The sequence below is a fragment of the Stenella coeruleoalba genome (genome assembly GCF_951394435.1).
Source record: "Stenella coeruleoalba genome assembly, chromosome: 1".
In the NCBI taxonomy this organism is placed as follows: domain Eukaryota; kingdom Metazoa; phylum Chordata; class Mammalia; order Artiodactyla; family Delphinidae; genus Stenella; species Stenella coeruleoalba.
The window spans coordinates 35,103,428-35,123,289 of NC_137169.1; the positions used below are offsets into that span (position 1 = coordinate 35,103,428).

At 57.6% G+C, this 19,862-nt stretch overlaps 1 protein-coding gene across 1 annotated transcript; it reads left to right on the forward strand.

Annotated features, from left to right (window-relative positions):
- Positions 1-557: 557 nt before the first annotated feature.
- Positions 558-19,626, forward strand: TIE1 (tyrosine kinase with immunoglobulin like and EGF like domains 1). The gene is made up of 23 exons (XM_079927275.1): positions 558-689; positions 3,376-3,693; positions 3,774-3,884; positions 5,349-5,504; positions 5,667-5,798; positions 5,959-6,099; positions 6,319-6,447; positions 7,270-7,415; positions 7,643-7,787; positions 9,854-10,012; positions 10,190-10,327; positions 10,514-10,810; positions 11,355-11,645; positions 11,978-12,168; positions 14,517-14,727; positions 14,889-14,999; positions 15,213-15,403; positions 16,377-16,490; positions 16,596-16,666; positions 17,819-17,859; positions 17,966-18,062; positions 18,146-18,245; positions 19,194-19,626. The coding sequence occupies exons 1-23, from the start codon at positions 632-634 to the stop codon at positions 19,263-19,265; spliced, it is 3,420 nt and encodes a 1,139-aa protein (XP_079783401.1). The 5' UTR covers positions 558-631; the 3' UTR covers positions 19,266-19,626.
- The last annotated feature ends 236 nt before the right edge of the window (positions 19,627-19,862 follow it).

A 19,862-nucleotide genomic window follows, 5' to 3' on the forward strand; every position in this document is an offset into this window, starting at 1 on the left:
CTCAGTTTTCCCGTCTGTGAAATGAGAGAGTTACACAAGATTGAATCAAAGGGTTTTTGCCCTGAGTGTGTTCTTTTGTTCCTTTGTGTACATTCCAGATCCTTGTGCTCCATACGTGAACGGCTCTCGAGGACACCCATGTAACCACGTCCTGGGACGCACACTTGAGGAATCGTGTGTTTGTGCTGGGGGAGGGACACTCCAGAGCAATATCCTCCCCCATCCCCTCTCAATAGGAGGAAGCCAGTGGCTTCCTCCCTTTCCTGCCTCCTGCCTCCCGCGTGCTGGCAAGGCTGAGGACCACGCGGAGAAGAGGGGAGGGGAAACAGTCCCACAGTCCCCAGGTCTGTCCTTATCACAACCCTCCCCCACCTCAAGTGACCCCAGTCCAGGACCTTCCAGGCCACACCCATCCCGAGCCTTGCAGGGGCCAGACTAGGGGGGCCCAGAGGCCCAGAAGCAGGATAAGTCCTCCCCAGCCCTCTCCCCGGCCCGCCTCCCACCCAAGCTAACTCATTTCCTCTTCCTCCCCAACACCAACACACACTGACAGCACAGGCTGAACAGCCAGACCCGGAGTGACTGACCGTGGACCCCGCTTGTCCCGGCTGCCCTGGTCAGCCTCTGGATTATGGTCTGGCTGGGGCCCCCTTTGCTGCTCCCCATCTTCTTCCTGGCTTCTCATGTTGGTAAGTCTGCCCTGAACCTCCCCCCACCCAACCCCCAAAGCCCTGACTCCCCCCGAGAAAACCCTATCATCACTGCCATCACTTTCCTCTGCACGCTGATCCGCTAGAAAGTGGGATCAGGGCCTGGAAAACCCAGGCAGGCACTAGGGATTGGGGGAGGGGAGCAGCCACTGACTGTGTTGGGTGTGCACATCAGTGGGGAGCAGCAGGGCCTCTGGGCCCGTGAAGCTTTCAGTGGGTACTCATACGGTCAGTGTGTGGGACTCACGCAATTATTCATTTATCAAGCACCAACAATATTCCAGGAGCTGTGCTAAGTGACAGGCCATTAGCCGCTAGATCTGTACAACAGATTAAATGGTGCGGACCTCCTATGGCTGTTACTGGGTTTAAAGGAGGTAATTGTCACAGAGCACTTGGTAAGAGCTTCTGAATAAGCGGCAGCCGATTCCTTCAGTGTGGTGCCCAAAGAGGATTAGAACGCAAAGGCCGCCTAGAGTGGTTCATGGTCTAGTGGGGGACACGGGACACCAGGTGAGCGCTGAACAGATAGACGCAGAGGAGCACCGAGGGGTCAGCTTACTCTGCTTCAGGGTAGGAGATGAAAAGGGATTCGGAAATACTGCACTAAGAGGGGTGGGCTTCATTCCAGGCAGCCCGAACAATAGATGCAAGTCTCAGAGGCGGGGAAGTGCACAGGAGAGAGGGTTCCTGGAGGGGACGCAGCAGGAGGGGCAGTGTGAGCAGCAGAGGGCTCAAGAGCGAGCACTGCATCCTGAGGGCAATAGGGAGCCATGGAAGGTTGTAGACCAGACAGTCACAAGGTCTTAGAGGGATCACTTTGGAGGATGAGTTGAGGAAGGAGGAGTGTGGCTGTCAGGATGGTCCAGGGGAGTAAGGATGAGGGTTACCAAGGGCGGGCTTGGGAATGGGGATGAAGCCAAGAGGCTTTGAGGAAATAGAATTTTGTGACTGATGGGGGCAGCCAGAATAGTGCTCCGAGGTGTAGACTTTTAGAGTCAGACAACCAGGGTCGGCCAGTTACTCATCGTATGACCTTGTGCAAGTTATTTCTCTGAGCCTTAACTTGCCAGCTATAAAATTGGGGTGATAACACCCACCTCCCAGGAGAGTTGGGATGATAAAATGAGAGAACATAAGTAAAGTACCTGGCATATCACTGACCTCCAATAAACATTAATTACGATGACAGCAGGAGTATGAGATGACTCCAAAGCTTGTATCTCAGGCGGGTTTTGCCGTCTGCTGAGGCAGGGGGCCCAGAGAGGAGCAGGTTTGGGAAGAGCTGATGGAAAGCAGGCCCGAGCTGAGAGGCCATCCAGGGGTTATTGACTCAGAAGTGGTAGTGAAAGCCCAGGGAGGGGATGAGCTTACTAGAGGAAGCGTCGAGAATAATTATCATGACCCTCCTCTGTGGCTGGAAAGACATCAACTTCTGGAGGGTGTGAGGACCCAAAGGAAAACAGGTGCTCGGCACAAGATAGTCAGCTTCGTTTACTCATGAAGTACATTTACTCATGTACTTCATTACTTACCTTGATAAGTGACGTAGCACTTAAACCAACTAACCACCTGGCAGTGAACAGGCAGGGACAGAGTAGGAGGGGCTCGGGAAGGTTTGGGCCCCGGGGCTGAGGAGGCTGGCAGGGCTCAGCCAGGCCTGGACTCCAGCTCTCCGTGGTCCCTCCTGGTTCCTGCCTCACATTGTGTGCCCCAGCCTTTCATTCCACACCTTTACTCAGGCTGTGCCCTCTGCCTAGAATGCCCTTCCTACCACTGACCTCTCCCTGTCCTCATTCTGAACCCTCACCGTACCCTGCTCAGCTTTAAGACCCTCAAGCTGTATCTCCCGGGAGGCATCTGTTCATCCTCTGCCTCCCCCATGCTGAGTTAGGCATCCCTTCTCTGTGCTCCCCACACAGTGCCCTGCATTTGACGGGTAGGTCCATGTCTGTCTCCTCATGGGGCCCACAGCCCTTTGGAAGGCAAAGACCAAGGCCCACCTGGTGTCTGTGTGTTTCAGCCCCAACTCTGCCCTAGGGTCTGCCCTCCCTGCTTCTGGCCTTTTGCTGGGCCCAGAGCTCTCTTCCTTTCTGCCCCATAACCACCTGGCTGCAGAACCCAGCCTCTCCCACCTTCAATCCCAGCACAACAAACAGGTCCAGATTTCTGGAGTGATGGGGAGGGGTCCCTCCAAGACACTTCTGATCTCTCAGCGGGGTTGGGGGGGGCGGGGGAGGGCAGGGAGAGCGGCTCCCCTTTGCAGAGCAGCTGTAGAGACAGGTCAGGAAAGGGGACTGCCGGGAATAGAGGAAATGGAGACGGGGCGCGTAGATCATTCTTTCTTTCCGAAGGCTGGGCTGTAAAGGGAAGCCATCTGGCAGGAGAAGGGAGGGGATGGGGAAGCCAGAGAAGGGGCTTTGTTTTTGTTTTTGTTCTTTTAGGATGAAGAGACTTGAAGGAAAGGGGCCAGTGCACCGGGAAGGGGACTGGGACAGGAAGGGACGGGGGTGGACGTGCCTGATAAAGTTCAGTGCCTGGTGGGCGGGCGGGGAGAGGAGGAGAGGAGAGGGGAGAGGCTGGGAGGAGAGGGGCAAGAGGGGGAGGGCGGGGCAGGGGTGAGGGCGGGGCCCTGCCAGATACGGAGCCCGGTATCCCGGTCCAGGCGCTGCGGTGGACCTGACGCTGCTGGCCGACCTGCGCTTGACCGAGCCCCAGCGCTTCTTCCTGACCTGCGTGTCCGGGGAGGCGGGGGCGGGCAGGGGCTCGGACGCCTGGGGGTCCCCGCTGCTGCTGGAAAAGGACGACCGCATTGTGCGCACGCCCCGGCCCTGGCAGCCCCTGCACCTGACCCGCAATGGCTCGCGCCAGGTAACGCTGCGCGGCTTCTCGCAGCCCTCGGACCTGGTAGGCGTCTTCTCCTGCGTGGGCGGCGCGGGGGCGCGGCGCACGCGCGTCCTCTACGTGCACAACAGCCCAGGAGGTGAGTCTGGCCGCCGGCGGGGAGGAGGGGCAGGAGGGGCTGCCCTTGACCCCTGACCCCGCCCTCCATCCGCCTCGCAGCCCACCTGCTCCCGGACAAGGTCACACACACGGTGAATAAGGGCGACACGGCAGTACTTTCCGCGTGGGTGCGCAAGGAGAAGCAGACAGATGTGATCTGGAAGAGCAACGGTGAGAGGGGCATCTGAACTGGGTGGGCAGGCAAACCCATAGCTCTGACACCCCAACACCTCCATGGCCCTCAGTATTCCCAGTTTTGGCCCCTGACACAGCACCTGTTACCCCAACTGGCCAACCTCCGGGGCGCCCCCTCTCTCCTGCACCAGGTCCATGGGAAGCACCTGCATCCAACTCATCTCTAGCTGTGAGATGTCCTCCTACTGCGCCCAGAGGACCAGCAGCCTCGTGGTCAGCTACCTCCTTCCCTGTCACCCCCAAATTAGCGCTATGTTAACCCCCCACGTTGGACTCTCCTCTGAGAGTTAGCAGGTGCTGTCACGTTAGCCAGTCTGGCAGGGAGCAGCAGTCCCCATGCTGAAGAAGCAAACGGGTAACAAAGTCCCAGAACAGGCAAGGGAGGTTTGGCCTCTTCCAGAGATTTGTCAAGACACGTGCAGGGGCCTGGGCAGGCCTGGGGATCTCAGCCCAGGCCTGCCCCCGTCCTGGCCCTATCAGGCCCTCTGGCCACCCCATAGAAGGAAGCAGTTTTCCTGTGTGGCCCCACAGATTCCTGCCTCAGCTCTCACACCCACAGCCCTCTGGCTGACTCATGAGTCCCTGGGCTCCTGAGGGAGGAGGACCCTTCTCTTGGGCCAAGGGGTTTGCCTCCAGAGCTCCAGGCCCCCCGAATTGATGAGAGATGTGGAGAGTCAGGTAGACCTGCGTTCCCTAGAATCTCTGTTCCGTCCTGAGCAAAGAGGCAAGAAGGAGTGGGGCAGGGACAAGGACCCTGATATTAGGGTCCACACGTCCTGGAGGGAGAGGCTCCTGGGAACTAGCTGCACGAAGAAGAGGGGAAGAACTTTCCAGGAGGAGGATTGATAAAAGCAAAGGCAGGAAGCTGTGAGATACCACAGTGTTTCTAGAAGAGATAGAAGCAATTCAGGAATTCAGGAATGTTAGGAGTCAGGCAGGATGTGGAGAGGTATGGGCTACACGGTGGCCAAACTGGTGAAAATGATTTGCTAAGCAGTCGGATGTTGTCTTGAGGGCAGTGGAGAACCATGGAAGAGCTTAAGCCGGGGAGCTACTGCGGAATCTATTGGAGAAAAATCTCACTGGCTGCTGAGTGAAGGACGGACAGGAAATGGGGAGACTGGAGGCAGAGAGACTGCTTGGAAGGCTGTGGGAGGCTGGGAGCAGGGTGGTGGCAGTGCACGTGGAGAGGAGGGGGCAGCTTTAGGAGACGAGGGGGAGATTGAACCGGACTTGGTGATTTACTGAGTGGTTGGTGGACCATGGAGAAGAGGATGCTTCCCAGCTTTCTGCCTTGGGTCCAGACGCTCGCTGGTGCCTTCCCCCAGGTCTGCTCCCTCTGCCTGGCGCACGTTGATGTGACTCAGGCCGAGGTGGGCAGAGGGAGGGAACACCAGCTCTTGTGTGATGGTGAGGCCCCTGACCCGTTTATGCCCCCAGGATCCTACTTCTACACCCTGGACTGGCACGAGGCCCAGGAGGGGCGGTTTTTGCTGCAGCTCCCAAACGTGCAGCCGTCGTCAAGCGGCATCTACAGCGCCACCTACCTGGAGGCCAGCCCCCTGGGCAGTGCCTTCTTTCGACTCATCGTGCGGGGTCAGGAGCAGAGGGCAGAGGTGGTGGGTGGTGTGGGAGGCTGGGAGCCCTGTGGTACTTCCTGTGGACCCCCTGCATCCTCTGGTCCCCCAGGGCTGCCCCAGTCCTCAGCAGCAGTGGTCCAGTGGGTGAGGGTCAGCTGCTGAAAGCACATTCCTGCAGGTTGTGAGGCAGGGCACTGGGGACAGGACTGTACCAAGGAATGCCCGGGCTGCCTGCATGGAGGTGTCTGCCACGACCAGGATGGCGAGTGTGTGTGCCCCCCTGGATTCACTGGGACCCGCTGTGAGCAAGGTAAGGAGGAGGGGGCCACTAGGACCTGGGCAGGAGGGGATGCCTGGCTGGGGGAAGACTCTCAAACCATGGGCATGGACCTTGGAGGGTGAACATGCCAAGTAGGTCTTGAACCCTGGGGCCCAGCAGAGGCCCCTACGCCCACATGCCCTCTTTCTAGCCTGCAGAGAGGGCCGTTTTGGGCAGAGCTGCCAGGAACAGTGCCCAGGCACATCAGGCTGCCGAGGCCTCACCTTCTGCCTCCCGGACCCCTATGGCTGTTCTTGTGGATCGGGCTGGAGAGGAAGCCAGTGCCAGGAAGGTACGGACTAATCCACCCTCCATGCTCCCTGACCCAGGCAGTCGGCTACAAGCGTGGCCCCAGCCCTTCACTCTGGCCCCGACTTGCACACCGAGACCTCCACGGTCCCCGCTCACTTGGCCAGTGCCCTCTCTACCCAGCCAGTCATTACCCAGGCCCCAGCCGGCCCTCGTTGCCCCCTGACCTGTGCCCCTCTAACCACACCCCCTCTGTTCCCAGCCTGTGCCCCAGGTCATTTTGGGGCTGACTGCCACCTCCAGTGCCAGTGTCAGAACGGCGGCACTTGTGACCGCTTCAGCGGCTGCGTCTGCCCCTCCGGGTGGCATGGGGTGCACTGTGAGAAGTCAGGTACGAGCTCGGGGGGCTCTGAGGTCCCTCGGAACAGGTCAGCCTTCACCAGACGCATCTCCCTGGCTCAAAGCCCTGCCCTCAGGGAGCTCATGGTCTGGAAGTTCTCACCGCCAGCCCACATCATCCGTACAGGGATGGGCAGCCCCCCAGAGTGGGTGGGAGCCCAGAGGAGGCCCCGACCAGCCCGAGAGAGTCAGGGAGGGCTTCTGGGAAGAGGTGCAATCTGAGATGGAATATGAAGGACAAGAGAAAGATGGCTGGAGGGAGAGCAGGGCAACGGCCAGGGGATTGAGGACTCAGGCTCAGTTACCAGGACAGTGGCGTGAGGGGAGGCTCCGGGAGTGATCAGAAGAGGTCAAATCTTGGGGCCTTTGAATGACAGGCTATAGCATTTGCACTTAATATGAGAGGCCAGCAGGGAATTGTTGAAGAGGCATGGGGCTCTCAGGTTTGTGTTTGAGAGAGGACAGTGGCTGCTGGGTGGGGAGGGGAAGCAGGAGAGCCTGGAAGACCTGTTGCAGGGCCCAGAAACGATGGAGGCCTGAACCAGCGTTCTGGCTGTGAGGCTGAGAAGGGGTCTGGTCTCCGTGTGGGAAGGTATGAGGAGGCAGAGGGTGCAGGAGGTAGACTCAGGGGCAGTCAGAGGTGGGCGTGAGGGCCCTGGAGGAGTTGCACAGGACTTTGCTGGCTTTCAGGCCCGGGTGACTGGGCTGCTGGCGGTACCTCCGCTAAGATGCAGGACTCTGGGGGAGGGGTGCTATGGCAGTCACGTATCTGCCCTTGCAGGGCCTCCAGGATGCGTGTCCCCTCTCTCCCTAGACCGGATCCCCCAGATCCTGGACATGGTTTCAGAACTGGAGTTCAACTTAGAAACGACACCCCGGATCAACTGTGCCGCCGCGGGGAACCCCTTCCCAGTCCGGGGCAGCGTGGAGCTCCGCAAGCCGGACGGCACAGTCCTCCTGGTCAGCCCCGTGACCCCAGCCCAGGGCCCCTGCCCCTCCAGACCCCTGACCCCTCGGGGCTTTCTGCGGGCTCTGCCCACCGGCCTGACCACAGCTCAAATGGGGTCAGGCTGACTGTTGAGGGACCAGCACCCAGGCTCTGTCCCCTCATCACCCTGGACGAGCACACTTGTATCTGCCACATGGCACACATTCTCTGTGGTCTGTCCCTTCCCCGTCTCTCTCAGTCCACCAAGGCCATTGTGGAGCCAGATAGGACCACAGCCGAGTTCGAGGTGCCCCGCTTGGCTCTTGGGGACAGTGGGCTCTGGGAGTGCCGCGTGTCCACGTCTGGTGGCCAAGACAGCCGACGCTTCAGGGTCAACGTCAAAGGTCAGTGATGTCCTAGCTGATGCTGCTCAGACTGGGCATCGTAGCAGGAAGGGCAAGGGCATCTAAGGTCACAGCCCAGCATCAGGCAGAGAAGAGGGCTTGTCTTCAACCTGAGACCTGGGCAGGGCATTGTCCAGGCTGGAGCACAGCTCAGTCCCATCTGGAAAGGGCATCCCATGCCCCAGAAATGGGACACCCTGCAGCCTTGCCCAGGGAGATGCTTCCCCTCTCTACCTCCCCCAAACCCCGCCCCACAGACACAGTGCCTTTCACCCCACCTCTGGGATGCTGCGTCCCCCCACCCGCCAACCCTGAGTCACACCACAGGGCACTCATTGCTAGGACAGGGGGGTGCCTGGGGCTGTGGAGCTCAGAGGGTGACCTGCTTCATTTCCAAAGGTGCTTCCTGGTGAGTAAGGAGGTAGCTGCCATTGCCCAGGATCGCTCAGAGCAGAGCACCCACACCCCGGTATAGGTGTCCCTCACCTTCTCCAGCACCACAAGCCTCAGACGTTCACAGCCCCTGCCGCGCCTTGGCTTCTCTTTCCCTGTGCTCCTGACCCCGCCCTCCCCTGACATAAGCCCAAATCTCTTGCTCATCTTCCTCTTTCTCATGGTCACACTCTGCTTCCCATTCTCTCTCCACTACTCTGTCACCCACCCCAGTGCCCCACCTCCAGGCTTTCTCTTCTCGCTCTCCCCAGGCTTTGGGCCCAGACAGCTTGGCTTTGAATCTTCACTACAAACTCTAGCTCCATCATCTAAGCAAGTTACTTATCTCCTCATAGCTTGTTTCTCTCTCTGTGAAATGAGGGTATCAGCGCTCCCTTGATAGGGTTGCTGTAAAGATTAAATTAGATGATGCTATTTAGCACAGTGCCTGACGCAGGGTATGTGCTCAATGTATGTTGACATTTATTCTTATTATTAGTTAAAATGTCAACTATTCCTAAGATTTCAAATGTTCCCTAGCAACTCCCAGATATGATCTGCAGCCTGGACCCCTCTCCTGGGCCCCAGACCCGATTGGCAGGACCTCTGTGTAGTGGAGGTCTGATTCTGAAGTCAGCATGGAAGTTACCTGGTGCCTGACTCGAGGGCCCACTTTCTATCCAGTCACCGCCACATCTAACCTCACCTGTGAGCCACAGGCCCAGGGCCTCCACAGGATCCAAACTGGACCTTCCTCTCCCTCCAGACCAGCACTTCCTCCTGACATACTTCTTCCTGCCTGACCCCACTGTTCCCGCCCACCCCCTCAGCCACACCCCTGCACCTTCCTTGACCCTCCCCCATCCATCCATCCATCCATTCTTAGAAAATCCGTCTGGAAAATGTTTGAAAGAGGCAAGGGAACCAGTGAAGGCCTTAATGCAATAATCCGGAGAGAAAAGCTAAGGCAGAAAGGGCAGTGGCCGTGGGGTAAGGAAACTAAGCAGGAGCACAAAAGCTCTTTGGAGTAGGATGGGCTGATTTTAGGTGGCCTGGTCAGATAGACCCTGTTCAAACCCTGGCTCCATGTCTTCAAGCAAGTTGTTTCATGTCTCTGAGCCTCAGTTTCTTCATTCATAACATAGGGGTGATGAGCCCTGCCCGAAGGCCGTTGTCAGGATTAGAGACCATGCACATGAGGCATCCGGGTAGAGCAGGTGCTTCATCACCTGCTACCCTTTTTTTTTTTTAAATTAAGAGAGTGATGGATGATGGGGGGAGGGGCAGAGAGAAGGGTGACACTGCCTTGGGTTTCAGCCCCCTCCGTCTGCACCCACCTTGCATGGGCAGAGTGCCCTCCCCCAAACCCCTGTCCAGCCATGCCACTCCCTCACTTCACATCTTTTGGGACATCCTCATGTCCTTATTGCCGAGTCCCTGCACCCTGAGCTGTCCTCCCTGGGCCCTGGACACTCTGGTCATCTGTTGAACTTGGTCTCTCCCCAGCCCAGGGGGTCCCCCGATCTAAACCGAAAGCCAGAGTTGTCTTTGATGCCCAGAAGACAGAGTCTGCTCCTATTTCCAACGACTGGGGGTGCTGTCTGGGCCATGCCTTACCCCAAGTCTCCTGGCAGTGCCCCCGGTGCCCCTGACTGCCCCCCGGCTCCTGGCCAAGCAGAGCCGTCAGCTCGTGGTCTCCCCGCTGGTCTCCTTCTCCGGGGACGGGCCCATCGCCTCTGTACGGCTGCACTACCGGCCCCAGGACAGCACCATGGCCTGGTCCACCATCGTGGGTGAGCGGGGAGAGAACAGGGGGTGTCTGGGGAAGGATGGGATGTCAGGCAGTGATGAGGGGAAAGGGGGGATGGAAGGAGGGAGAAGTGTGTGGAGAAGAGAGGGACTGAAGGGAGAGTGGTGGCTTCTGGAAGGGGTTGGGACTGAATAGTGTGTGCTGCACACCCTGCCCCCAGTGGACCCCAGTGAGAACGTGACGTTAATGAACCTGAGGCCGAAGACAGGATACAGTGTCCGCGTGCAGCTGAGCCGGCCAGGGGAAGGGGGGGAGGGGGCCTGGGGGCCTCCCACCCTCATGACCACAGACTGTCCTGGTGAGAGGCCAAGAGTTATCCCTTTCCGCCCCCCAGGGGTTACTGTCCTATACACTCAGGGTTGTCATAGCTTGTCCACCCTGGGGGTCCCTGCCTTTCCCACTGGAGGTTGTCCCCTGGGGATCACTATCCCGTCTGGCCCCAGGGACCCACCGGACAGTTCTGACCCCCGACCTCTGGCCCCAGAGCCCTTGTTGCAGCCGTGGCTGGAGGGCTGGCATGTGGAGGGCCCCGACCGGTTGCGAGTGAGCTGGTCCTTACCCTCGGTGCCGGGGCCACTGGTGGGCGATGGTTTCCTGCTGCGCCTGTGGGACGGGGCCCGGGGACAGGAGCGGCGGGAGAACGTCTCGTCCCCCCAGGCCCGCACCACCCTCCTGACCGGACTCACACCTGGCACCCACTACCAGCTGGACGTGCGGCTCTACCACTGTACCCTCCTGGGCCCAGCCTCACCCGCTGCTCGTGTGCTTCTGCCCCCCAGCGGTACGCTGGGGAGGGAGTGATGGGCTCAAGACGAGGGAGGACATGGGACGCAGGGAACACAGGAGACCCAGAAGGACGTGGGAGGTTATAGGAGCCTGGATGGACGTGCAGAGAGCATTGCACGTGAAAACATGGGCATAGGGAGGACCCGGGATGTGAGGCAGACACAAGCATGGGGAGGACATGACACAGGGAAGGATACAGGATACCAGGAGGACATGGGACTTGGTGGGACCACAGGGTGTGGAGGGACATGGGGAGGACCTACGACACTGGGAGGGTCTGGGCCACCAGGAAGAGAATCTATGTAAGGAGAACATACATGTTCTCCTTACATGTAAGGAGAACCAGGGGCAGCAGAAGCTCAGGGGTAAAGGAAGCCGCAGGGAAAGGGATTCAGCCCAGGAAGGAAGGAGGAGGTTGGCAGGGTGCCTCCCGTTCCGGGTTCGCGGAGCCGGGGACACAGCTAGCGTGGATCTGTCTGACCCCACAGCCACACAGCCCGGTCCCATCTGAGCCCTGCCTTCTCACCCCGTGTCCACAGGGCCCCCAGCCCCCCGACACCTCCACGCCCAGGCCCTTTCAGACTCCGAGATCCAGCTGGTGTGGCAGCGCCCAGAGGCTCCAGCTGGGCCTATATCCAAGTACATTGTGGAGGTGCAGGTGGCTGAGGGCTCAGGAGACCCGCTGTGGATGGACGTGGACAGGCCCGAGGAGACAAGCACCGTCGTCCGCGGCCTCAACGCCAGCACGCGCTACCTCTTCCGTGTGCGGGCCAGCGTCCAGGGCCCCGGTGACTGGAGCGACATGGTAGAAGAGTCTACCCTAAGCAACGGTAAGAGGGCGGGGCCCAAGAGGACTCCTGGGCCACAGGGTCAGTCTCAATGCTCTCTCCTTCCAAGCGATCCCCCGCCTTGGAGCTAGGGCATCCTAGGCCCCCTCCCAACAAATGACACAAGCCCTGGCACTGGGGACCCTGACCCTTCCCTTCCTCTGTCCTAGTGCTGGAAAAATCATGTCATTCCAGACCCATTTGTCCTAGGCCTGATACACCTGCTCCCTACCTGGAGCTGGGATCTCTGACCTCTCCCTCTGTGTGACCCCATGGTGGCCTCGGGGTTCCCTGACCCAGGTGTCCCTATGATCTGCCCCTCTTATTGGATCCAGGGCTGCAGAGCGAGGGTCCGGTCCAAGAGGTCCAGGCAGCTGAAGAGGGTCTGGATCAACAGCTGGTCCTGGCTGTGGTGGGCTCTGTGTCTGCCACCTGCCTCACCATCCTGGCTGCTCTCCTAACCCTGGCGTGCATCCGCAGAAGCTGCCTGCATCGCAGACGCACCTTCACCTACCAGTCGGGATCGGTCAGTCACCTGTACCCTTCTCAGGGCACATGTGTGCAGACCCTGTGTATATATGTTCCTACCTGTACACACATTAGTATTTGTACACTGCGAGTGTGTGTGTGTGTGTGTGTGCGCGCTCACATGGGTGTTTGTGTCATAGGTATAAGACTACACTCAACAACGTGCAAGGGTACGATACTTATCAATAATTTTCTCTATTTCTCTAGAAGTGAACTCAACTCACAGCCCATTTATATTCGTGGTGACATGTTTAATATCCCCAGTTCAGAATCACTCGGTTATGTCCCTGTTGCACCACGGTCAATTAAGGATTCTCCCCCTTCTCACGAGGGGTGATGGAAGCCTGGGAAGCCTGGTGATAATGTAGGGAACGCCTGGGCTCTGTGCCGGCCTCTGTCTGGGCAGGTCGTCCCACATTTGGGAACCACCCTACACCTGCACGCATCTGTGACTCATGGCCTCAGCCCTTCCGTAGCCTCCTTCCTGCCGGCAGGGCACTCGTCCCAACCTCCATCCTTGCACATCCCAGGGCCTCCTTGGGGAGACGTAAGAACTCCAGGGGGCTTCCCTGTGCCCTGCAGAAGGCAGCATATTCTGTGGCCCTCAGACCCATTGCTGCAGGCCCTCCTACAGCTGTTGAGCTGGGCCTGCAGCCTCACCTGTCACTCCTGGAGACAGGAAGCACAGGCCTCCTCTCTTGGCTTCCCTGTAAACCTGGCTGAGTTTTCTGTCCTGTCTATGCCCCTCCAGCCAGCAGGCCCACACCGAGGGGCTTGGGGTGGGGGTGGGGTGCTGGCTTCTCTTCAGGGACCAGGCATCACCTCATCTTGTCACCTCCTCCTACCTCTCTCTCCTCTGGGATCTTCCCCACTGTTGTCACTTATGATCTGAACTCTGACCTTGGTCCCCTGTGCCTGGGTTCTTGATATTTACAGCCAAGCTTTGGCATTTCAAAAGAACAAAAACAAAAAACTTCTCTCTCAAGGGCTGATCCTTGTGACACAAAGCCTAGTGTCCGAGGCTATTGTCTCTGCCATGCCTTTAGAAAACTCCCTTCAGAGACTCAATCGGCCTCTTTGTTCCAGGCTGCATTGGCCTCCTTCTGAGGTCAGTGTGCAGAAAGTGGCCCTGGCTGTGGCAGGAGAGGGTCACGGGTACGAATGTGGAGGGAAGGAGTAGGAAAGCAGCCTTAAATGGGTACAGCGCCCTGACATATATCAAGATGTACCCCTGCTACATGCACCTGCGTGCGCGTATGCGTGCGTGTATACATGAGCGCGTGTGCCGGGCGTGAGTGCACGTGTGCGTCCCTGTGAGTACCCCCATCTGTATGTGCCTATGTCCCTGATACGTGTGTCCCTCTGCTTGTGCTCCTGCTTGAGCATATGTCCACGTGTAGTTCTCATGGATGCCCTGCATACGGGCCACCACGAGAACATGCGTGTGCATGCTGGTGTGTGCCTTCAGCTGTCCATGTTTTGTGTGAATCCACGTGACCTGTGTCCTCAGCCCTCGCCCCTCACGCTGGGCTGCAGCTCACGTAGGGACCGCACCCACCACCAGGTCTGTCTTAACCCTTCCTTTGGCTCTCGTATTGGCAGCGCCCGTGGTCCTGTTTAGCGGTTTCCTCTTCCTACCAGCCCTGCGCAGGTGGCCCAGCTCCTACTTGGTTGTGGGGAGTGGATGTTCCTCTTTTTTATGCTCTTTCTATCCTCAGGTCCCAGGGTGATTTGAGAGCTATGGGCGGCCACCAAGTGGGTGGACAGGGGTAATCTCTGCTTCCACTGCTGTGGAGAAGAAAACCCATCCACTGGCTCCCAGCAGCTCAGGGCTTAGCATGGAGTAGGTGCACAGTAAATGTACCCTAGCCCACTGCCCAGGGCTGGAATCCCCTCCAGAGCTTCCTTGGTGACAAAAAAAAAAAAAAAAACTGGTTGTGGGATCAGCACAATAAGGGGAAGCTCATTACTCCCCATCACAGTTCATTTCAATTCCTTTCAGTTTTAAATGTTAGGAGTATCATCCTTCCATGACGCACGCCGTGGCTTCTAGCAACTTTGCCCACTCCTTGTTCCTCCAGAGCCCCACACACCTGATCCCCAGGTGGTGGCCTCTGCATTTCTCTCCTTGGACATCTGTCCACTCAACAGCCCACCTGTGGCTCCATCTCGTATGATTCTGTCTCGGTATGTGTCCTGTGTCTGACTGTGCTTGGCTGGCCACCAGCGTGCCCTCTGTCTGAGTCTCTGTCCGTTTGTCTGACCACTCTTTGTCTGCCTATCTGTGCATCTTGCTGCCCCTGTCTCTTGTGTGGACTGTCTGCCCACTTGTCCCATCCTATGAAGGGTGAGGAGACCATCCTGCAGTTCAGCTCGGGCACCTTGACACTGACCCGGAGGCCAAAACCACAGCCCGAGCCCCTGAATTACCCAGTGCTGGAATGGGAGGACATCACCTTTGAGGATCTCATTGGGGAAGGGAACTTCGGCCAGGTCATCCGGGCCATGATCAAGAAGGACGGACTCAAGATGAACGCAGCCATCAAGATGCTGAAAGGTCCGCTGCGAGTGACTCCTGCCCAAGCCCTGACCCTCTCCTTTGTCCCACAATCCCAGGCCCCACCTGGCTTCCACCAGCAACTGACACCAGCCCTCACCAGCCCATACCCTTTCTCCAGGGTTATTTTCGGCAAAAGTGATATTGGATTCTTTACACAGAGTATGCCTCTGAAAATGACCATCGTGACTTCGCGGGAGAACTGGAAGTTCTGTGCAAATTGGGGCATCACCCCAACATCATCAACCTCTTGGGGGCCTGTGAGAACCGAGGTGAGCCCCCAACTCATCACCTACCCCTTCTTCCAAACCCCCATTATCAGCCGTCACCTTCGCATCTGTAGCTTGTGGGAAGCTTCGGGACACCGAAACATCACCGTTGGTTCTCCTTTGTGCACCAGGTTCCCTGTCTAGTACCGTGGGGTGCCTGCTACCACCCCAGGTTGCCTGAGTATAAACCACCACCCTGTATTCCTCACCTCCCAGGTTACTTGTATATCGCCATCGAATATGCCCCCTATGGGAACCTGCTCGATTTCCTGAGGAAGAGCCGGGTCCTGGAAACTGACCCAGCTTTTGCCCGAGAACATGGAACGGCCTCCACCCTCAGCTCCCGGCAGCTGCTGCGTTTTGCCAGTGATGCTGCCAATGGCATGCAGTACCTGAGTGAGAAGCAGGTGTGTGTGAGTGTGTGTTGGGGGAGGGGAGGGGAGCCCATGGAGCGGACTTCAGGAGATTAAATCAGCAGGCTCTAATTGATGTGGGATTGAGGAATAAAGAGGGACGTGGCCCCATCCTGTCCTGGATGAGTGGGTGGGAACACAGGGCGAGGAGCAGGTCTGAAAAAGGTGTTGCGTTTGAAGCATCCGGGGGACATCATGGTGGAGGTGTTGGCTTAGCGGTTGTAGAAGCCAGCCTGAAACTCAGGAGGGAGGCCTGGGCCAGGGACGGCAGTCTGGGAGCTGTCACTTCACAGTTGGTGACACTGGTGGCCAGGGAGTGGGCGAGACTCACCAGGAGAGGCTGGAGGGTAGAACAGACAGGGGAGGCCCGAGCCCAAGTTCGAGGACACCCCGCCTCAATGAAAGGAGAGAGGGGACAGTTGAGACTGAGGGGAGGCATTTTGAAGTTACTAAAGTTTTGAGTATCTTTGAAAGCAGAGGGAAAGGGGCCAAGATAAAGGGAGGGGTGATGGAGAGAGGTCTCTGAGGAAGGTGGAGGGCCCAGTGGGGAGGATCTGGAACTCAAGGGAGAGGTCACTTTGGGCAAGAGAAGGGCCTTTCCACGCTCATCAGTGGGGTGGGGGTCGGGGAGAGGTCAGGAAAGACGGGGTCAGGGAGCATGCAAAGAGGAGAAGGTGCAGTGTGGTCACTGGGGAAAAGCCCACCTTCGTCCCAGGAGAGGGATACAGCCTGAACTTGGCCGTGGCCCAGGTCACTAGAAGGAAGAGATGACAGCCAGCACTGTGATTCTTCTCAGGCAGGAGTTTCTGATCCAGGATGAGGCCTGGGTTGGGGGGCAGAAGAGTAAGGGGCTACTAAAGGCATGGAGGGGCCCACGAAGGCAGCCACGGGGCCAGACCCCTCGCTGGCCCCGGAGTCTGGGGCTCACTCATCCCCCATCTTTCCTGACTTCTGACCATGCCTGCAGTTCATCCACAGGGACCTGGCTGCCCGAAACGTGCTAGTCGGAGAGAACTTGGCCTCCAAGATTGCGGACTTCGGCCTTTCTCGGGGAGAGGAGGTTTATGTGAAGAAGACGATGGTAAGTCTCACTGGGACTCTCAGGGCCAGGCCTGGCCCTGCCTCCCAGAACCTGCTAAACAGCCCCTTTCTCGTCACCTGACCCCTCAAACCCGCTCTCTCCCAGGGGCGTCTCCCCGTGCGCTGGATGGCCATTGAGTCTCTGAACTACAGTGTCTATACTACCAAGAGCGATGTGTGAGTGTTGGGGGGAGGGGTGGGAGGGTTTGGTCCCCTGAGGATGCTTGTAGGTGTAACCTGGACGCACCTCAGAGATGTCTCAGGTAGTCCAAGGCATGACTTGGCCATCCCTACAGTGTGTTCTAGGTGTGACACAGGTGTGACAGATGCGTCTCAGGTATACCTTGGCCATGCCCGGCATCTTAGTGGGAAGGCGTGGGGCTAGCTGGAAGGAAGTTTCAACTTGGAAGGTGTGTCAGGAGTAGGATTGGAGTGGGGGTGGTTGAGAGCTATATTTGACTAAGAGACTGGAGGATGCCTTGGAGAGGCTTGGGGACGCTGGTGGATAACGCCTGGGTGAATGGAGAGACGACTCCAAGAATGTTCTCACCTTCCTCTCTGAAGGGGAGGTCACACCCACCCGAGGACCTAACTAGAGCATGACCCCCAAGACGCCCTCACTGCGCTCGCTCCTCCAAACAGCCATCCTGGCACACCCCTGCCCTTCTCTCCAGGGAGCCTGGCCTACCCAGCGCTCCAGCCCTGGCTCTGCCCCTTGCCCCAAGCCCTTTGGCCTGGCCTGCCCGGCTCACTGTCCACCACACCACCACCCCTCTGATCACTACTCGCCTACTTCCCGCTTCTGCCCCAAGACCCCTGAGATTCCCTCCCCCCACTAGAACTTCCACCCTGGCCTCAGCCACCTCTAACCCGCACAGCTGTTGTTACAATATAAGAGGCAGTTAAGAGCAAGGGCTTTGGAGCGAGACTGCCAGGGTTTGAATCCCAGCTCTGCCACTTACCAGCTGTGTGGCCTTGGGCGAGCTAGCTAAGCTCTCAGTGCCTCTGCGCCTCCATCTGTAAAATGGGGATAATAATTGTACCTATACCGTAAGGTTGGTGTGAGGGTTAAATGAATTAGCATACACATTAAATGATCAGTGCCTCGCCTACGGTAAGTGCACAGTAAAAATGTTAGCTATGATTACATTAAGCCTGGGAGGCTGTGAAGGAGTTTCAGTTGCAGAGACAACAGCTGGCCAAGGCCAGACCCTTGCAGAGTAGATGCACACAGGGGCTGGGAGGGGCTGCACACCTGGGGTAGGTTGACACTAACCTGCTGGGCCCCTGGGGCCTAGAAGGTAACTAAGTACATCCTCCTCATTTCAGTTGGTCCTTTGGGGTCCTCCTCTGGGAGATCGTGAGCCTTGGTGAGTTCCTGACCCCTGTTCCCGAGATGGTCCCCACCTTCTCCCTACCCACCCGCCCACCCTCCCTCCTGGGCCCTGGGCTGAGAGAGCGTTGCCCCTCCCGCAGGGGGCACCCCATACTGCGGCATGACATGTGCCGAGCTCTATGAGAAGCTGCCGCAGGGCTACCGCATGGAGCAGCCTCGCAACTGTGATGATGAAGTGTGAGTCCCCTCAGCCTTGAGCCCCGGGAACCCCGTCACCCCAGCAGGCCCTGACCCTCACCTCAGCGATCCCCCACCTGCAGGTACGAGCTGATGCGGCAGTGCTGGCGGGACCGTCCGTACGAGCGACCCCCCTTTGCCCAGATCGCGCTGCAGCTGGGCCGAATGCTGGAAGCCAGGAAGGTGAGGAGACTGGGGGGGACGGGGGCTGGTCTCGCCGCGCTCGCAGGGATGCCCTCTCATAGAAGCCAGAGAGCAGCAGCTTCTGTGTCCCTGTCCCCGCCACTAGCTGCACCACAGCTAGGCCGGGCCCTGGGATGCAGCCCCCCTTTCCAGCTCTCACTGGGTTGGACACTAGGCCCTTCTAAACTCTTCCAAGGCCACTGATTAGCCTCAGCAGCAAGTCGTTGTCCCAGGTCCCAGGTCCCAGACTCCCTGCCTGTCCTCTGCTGGGGCCATCAGCCCACTCTCATCTGGGACACCTCACCTGGCACAGAGCCAGAGTGGAATCATGAATGGTCAGCTCACCAAATGGATGGAGGATGAGTGAATGACCCAGTAACTGAATGAATGAATGAATAGAATTAGTGGATGGATGATACAATAATCATTCAAATAAACATGTAATTAAATAACTGAATCTAGTAACCATATAAATAAATGAATTATCACATAAATATAAGTGAAGAAATGCATCAAAATGAGTAATGTGAAGAGTTCGTCATATGAATTAATTAATGACTAAGTAGTTAAAGGAATTATAAAACTATCTTAAGAATGAAGGAATAATCAAATAACCAGAAAAATGGGTAAATCATCAAAAATAGCCTTATAAACAGATGAATAAGTAAATGAATGGATGAATGCATTAGCAATCAATTCATCGGATAAGGGCATGAAAAAACTCCTATCGAACAATTGTGTCAAGGATCTCTCACGTGAGCCCCCAGCTGTGGTCTGATGACCTTGCTGCTCTGGGCTGGTGAGGACCACCCTTGGCCATGGGGTCATCTTGAGTCTCCGAAACAAATCCGTGTCACTTCAAATACCCCAACCACATGGAAGTCAAGGACCTCCAGGGCAGGCACGCCCCCATCCCTGGCCCCCACTAAAGCTTGCTCTGCCCCCCAGGCCTACGTGAACATGTCGCTGTTTGAGAACTTCACGTACGCGGGCATCGACGCTACAGCTGAGGAGGCCTGAGCTGCCATCCGGCCAGAACGTGGCTCTGCTGGCCAGAGCAACCTCGGCTCTTCAACCTGTGACTTCTGATCCTTGTCTCCTGAGCTGCCTCAAGGAATTGTTTTTTAACTTAAGGAAGAGAAAAGGGGATCCGGGGATGGGGTAGGCTTAGCGGGGGGGCGGTCCTCATCCTTTGCAGTTGCTCCCAGTGCCTCCTGAATTACTGACGGCTACCCTCACGTCCTTCGTTCTAGTTCAGCTGCTCCACGTTTGTGCTCTTCTGTTCCCTGCCCTCAAACCCCTGCTTCAGCCCCTCCACTCAAGCCAGCACTCACACCACTAACATGCCCTGTTCAGCTGCGCCCCACTCCCAGCCTTGTAATCAGGAAAAATAAATGCTGTGAGAAGCTCCATCCGATGTCTACCATTTACTGCTGGTCAATCCCAGGGAAAAGTTAAGCCAAAGAGGGAGAAACTGGACTTTCCAGGAAAAGAAATGCTATCGCTGGTTACACTGTCATTATTTCAAGCCCTCTACGGGGGTTGCCTCTGCATGATGGGAGATATTCTTGAAGACCCATTTCATACATACACTGCCCCCACATCTCCGTCACAATG

Excerpts from the sequence above, each read along its gene's own strand:
- TIE1 (XM_079927275.1), top strand. The coding sequence starts at position 632 with ATGGTCTGGCTGGGGCCCCCTTTGCTGCTCCCCATCTTCTTCCTGGCT. Across the intron at positions 15,000-15,212 it reads GGGGGCCTGTGAGAACCGAG|GTTACTTGTATATCGCCATC; the intron begins GTGAGCCCCCAA and ends CTCACCTCCCAG. Across the intron at positions 15,404-16,376 it reads AGTACCTGAGTGAGAAGCAG|TTCATCCACAGGGACCTGGC; the intron begins GTGTGTGTGAGT and ends CCATGCCTGCAG.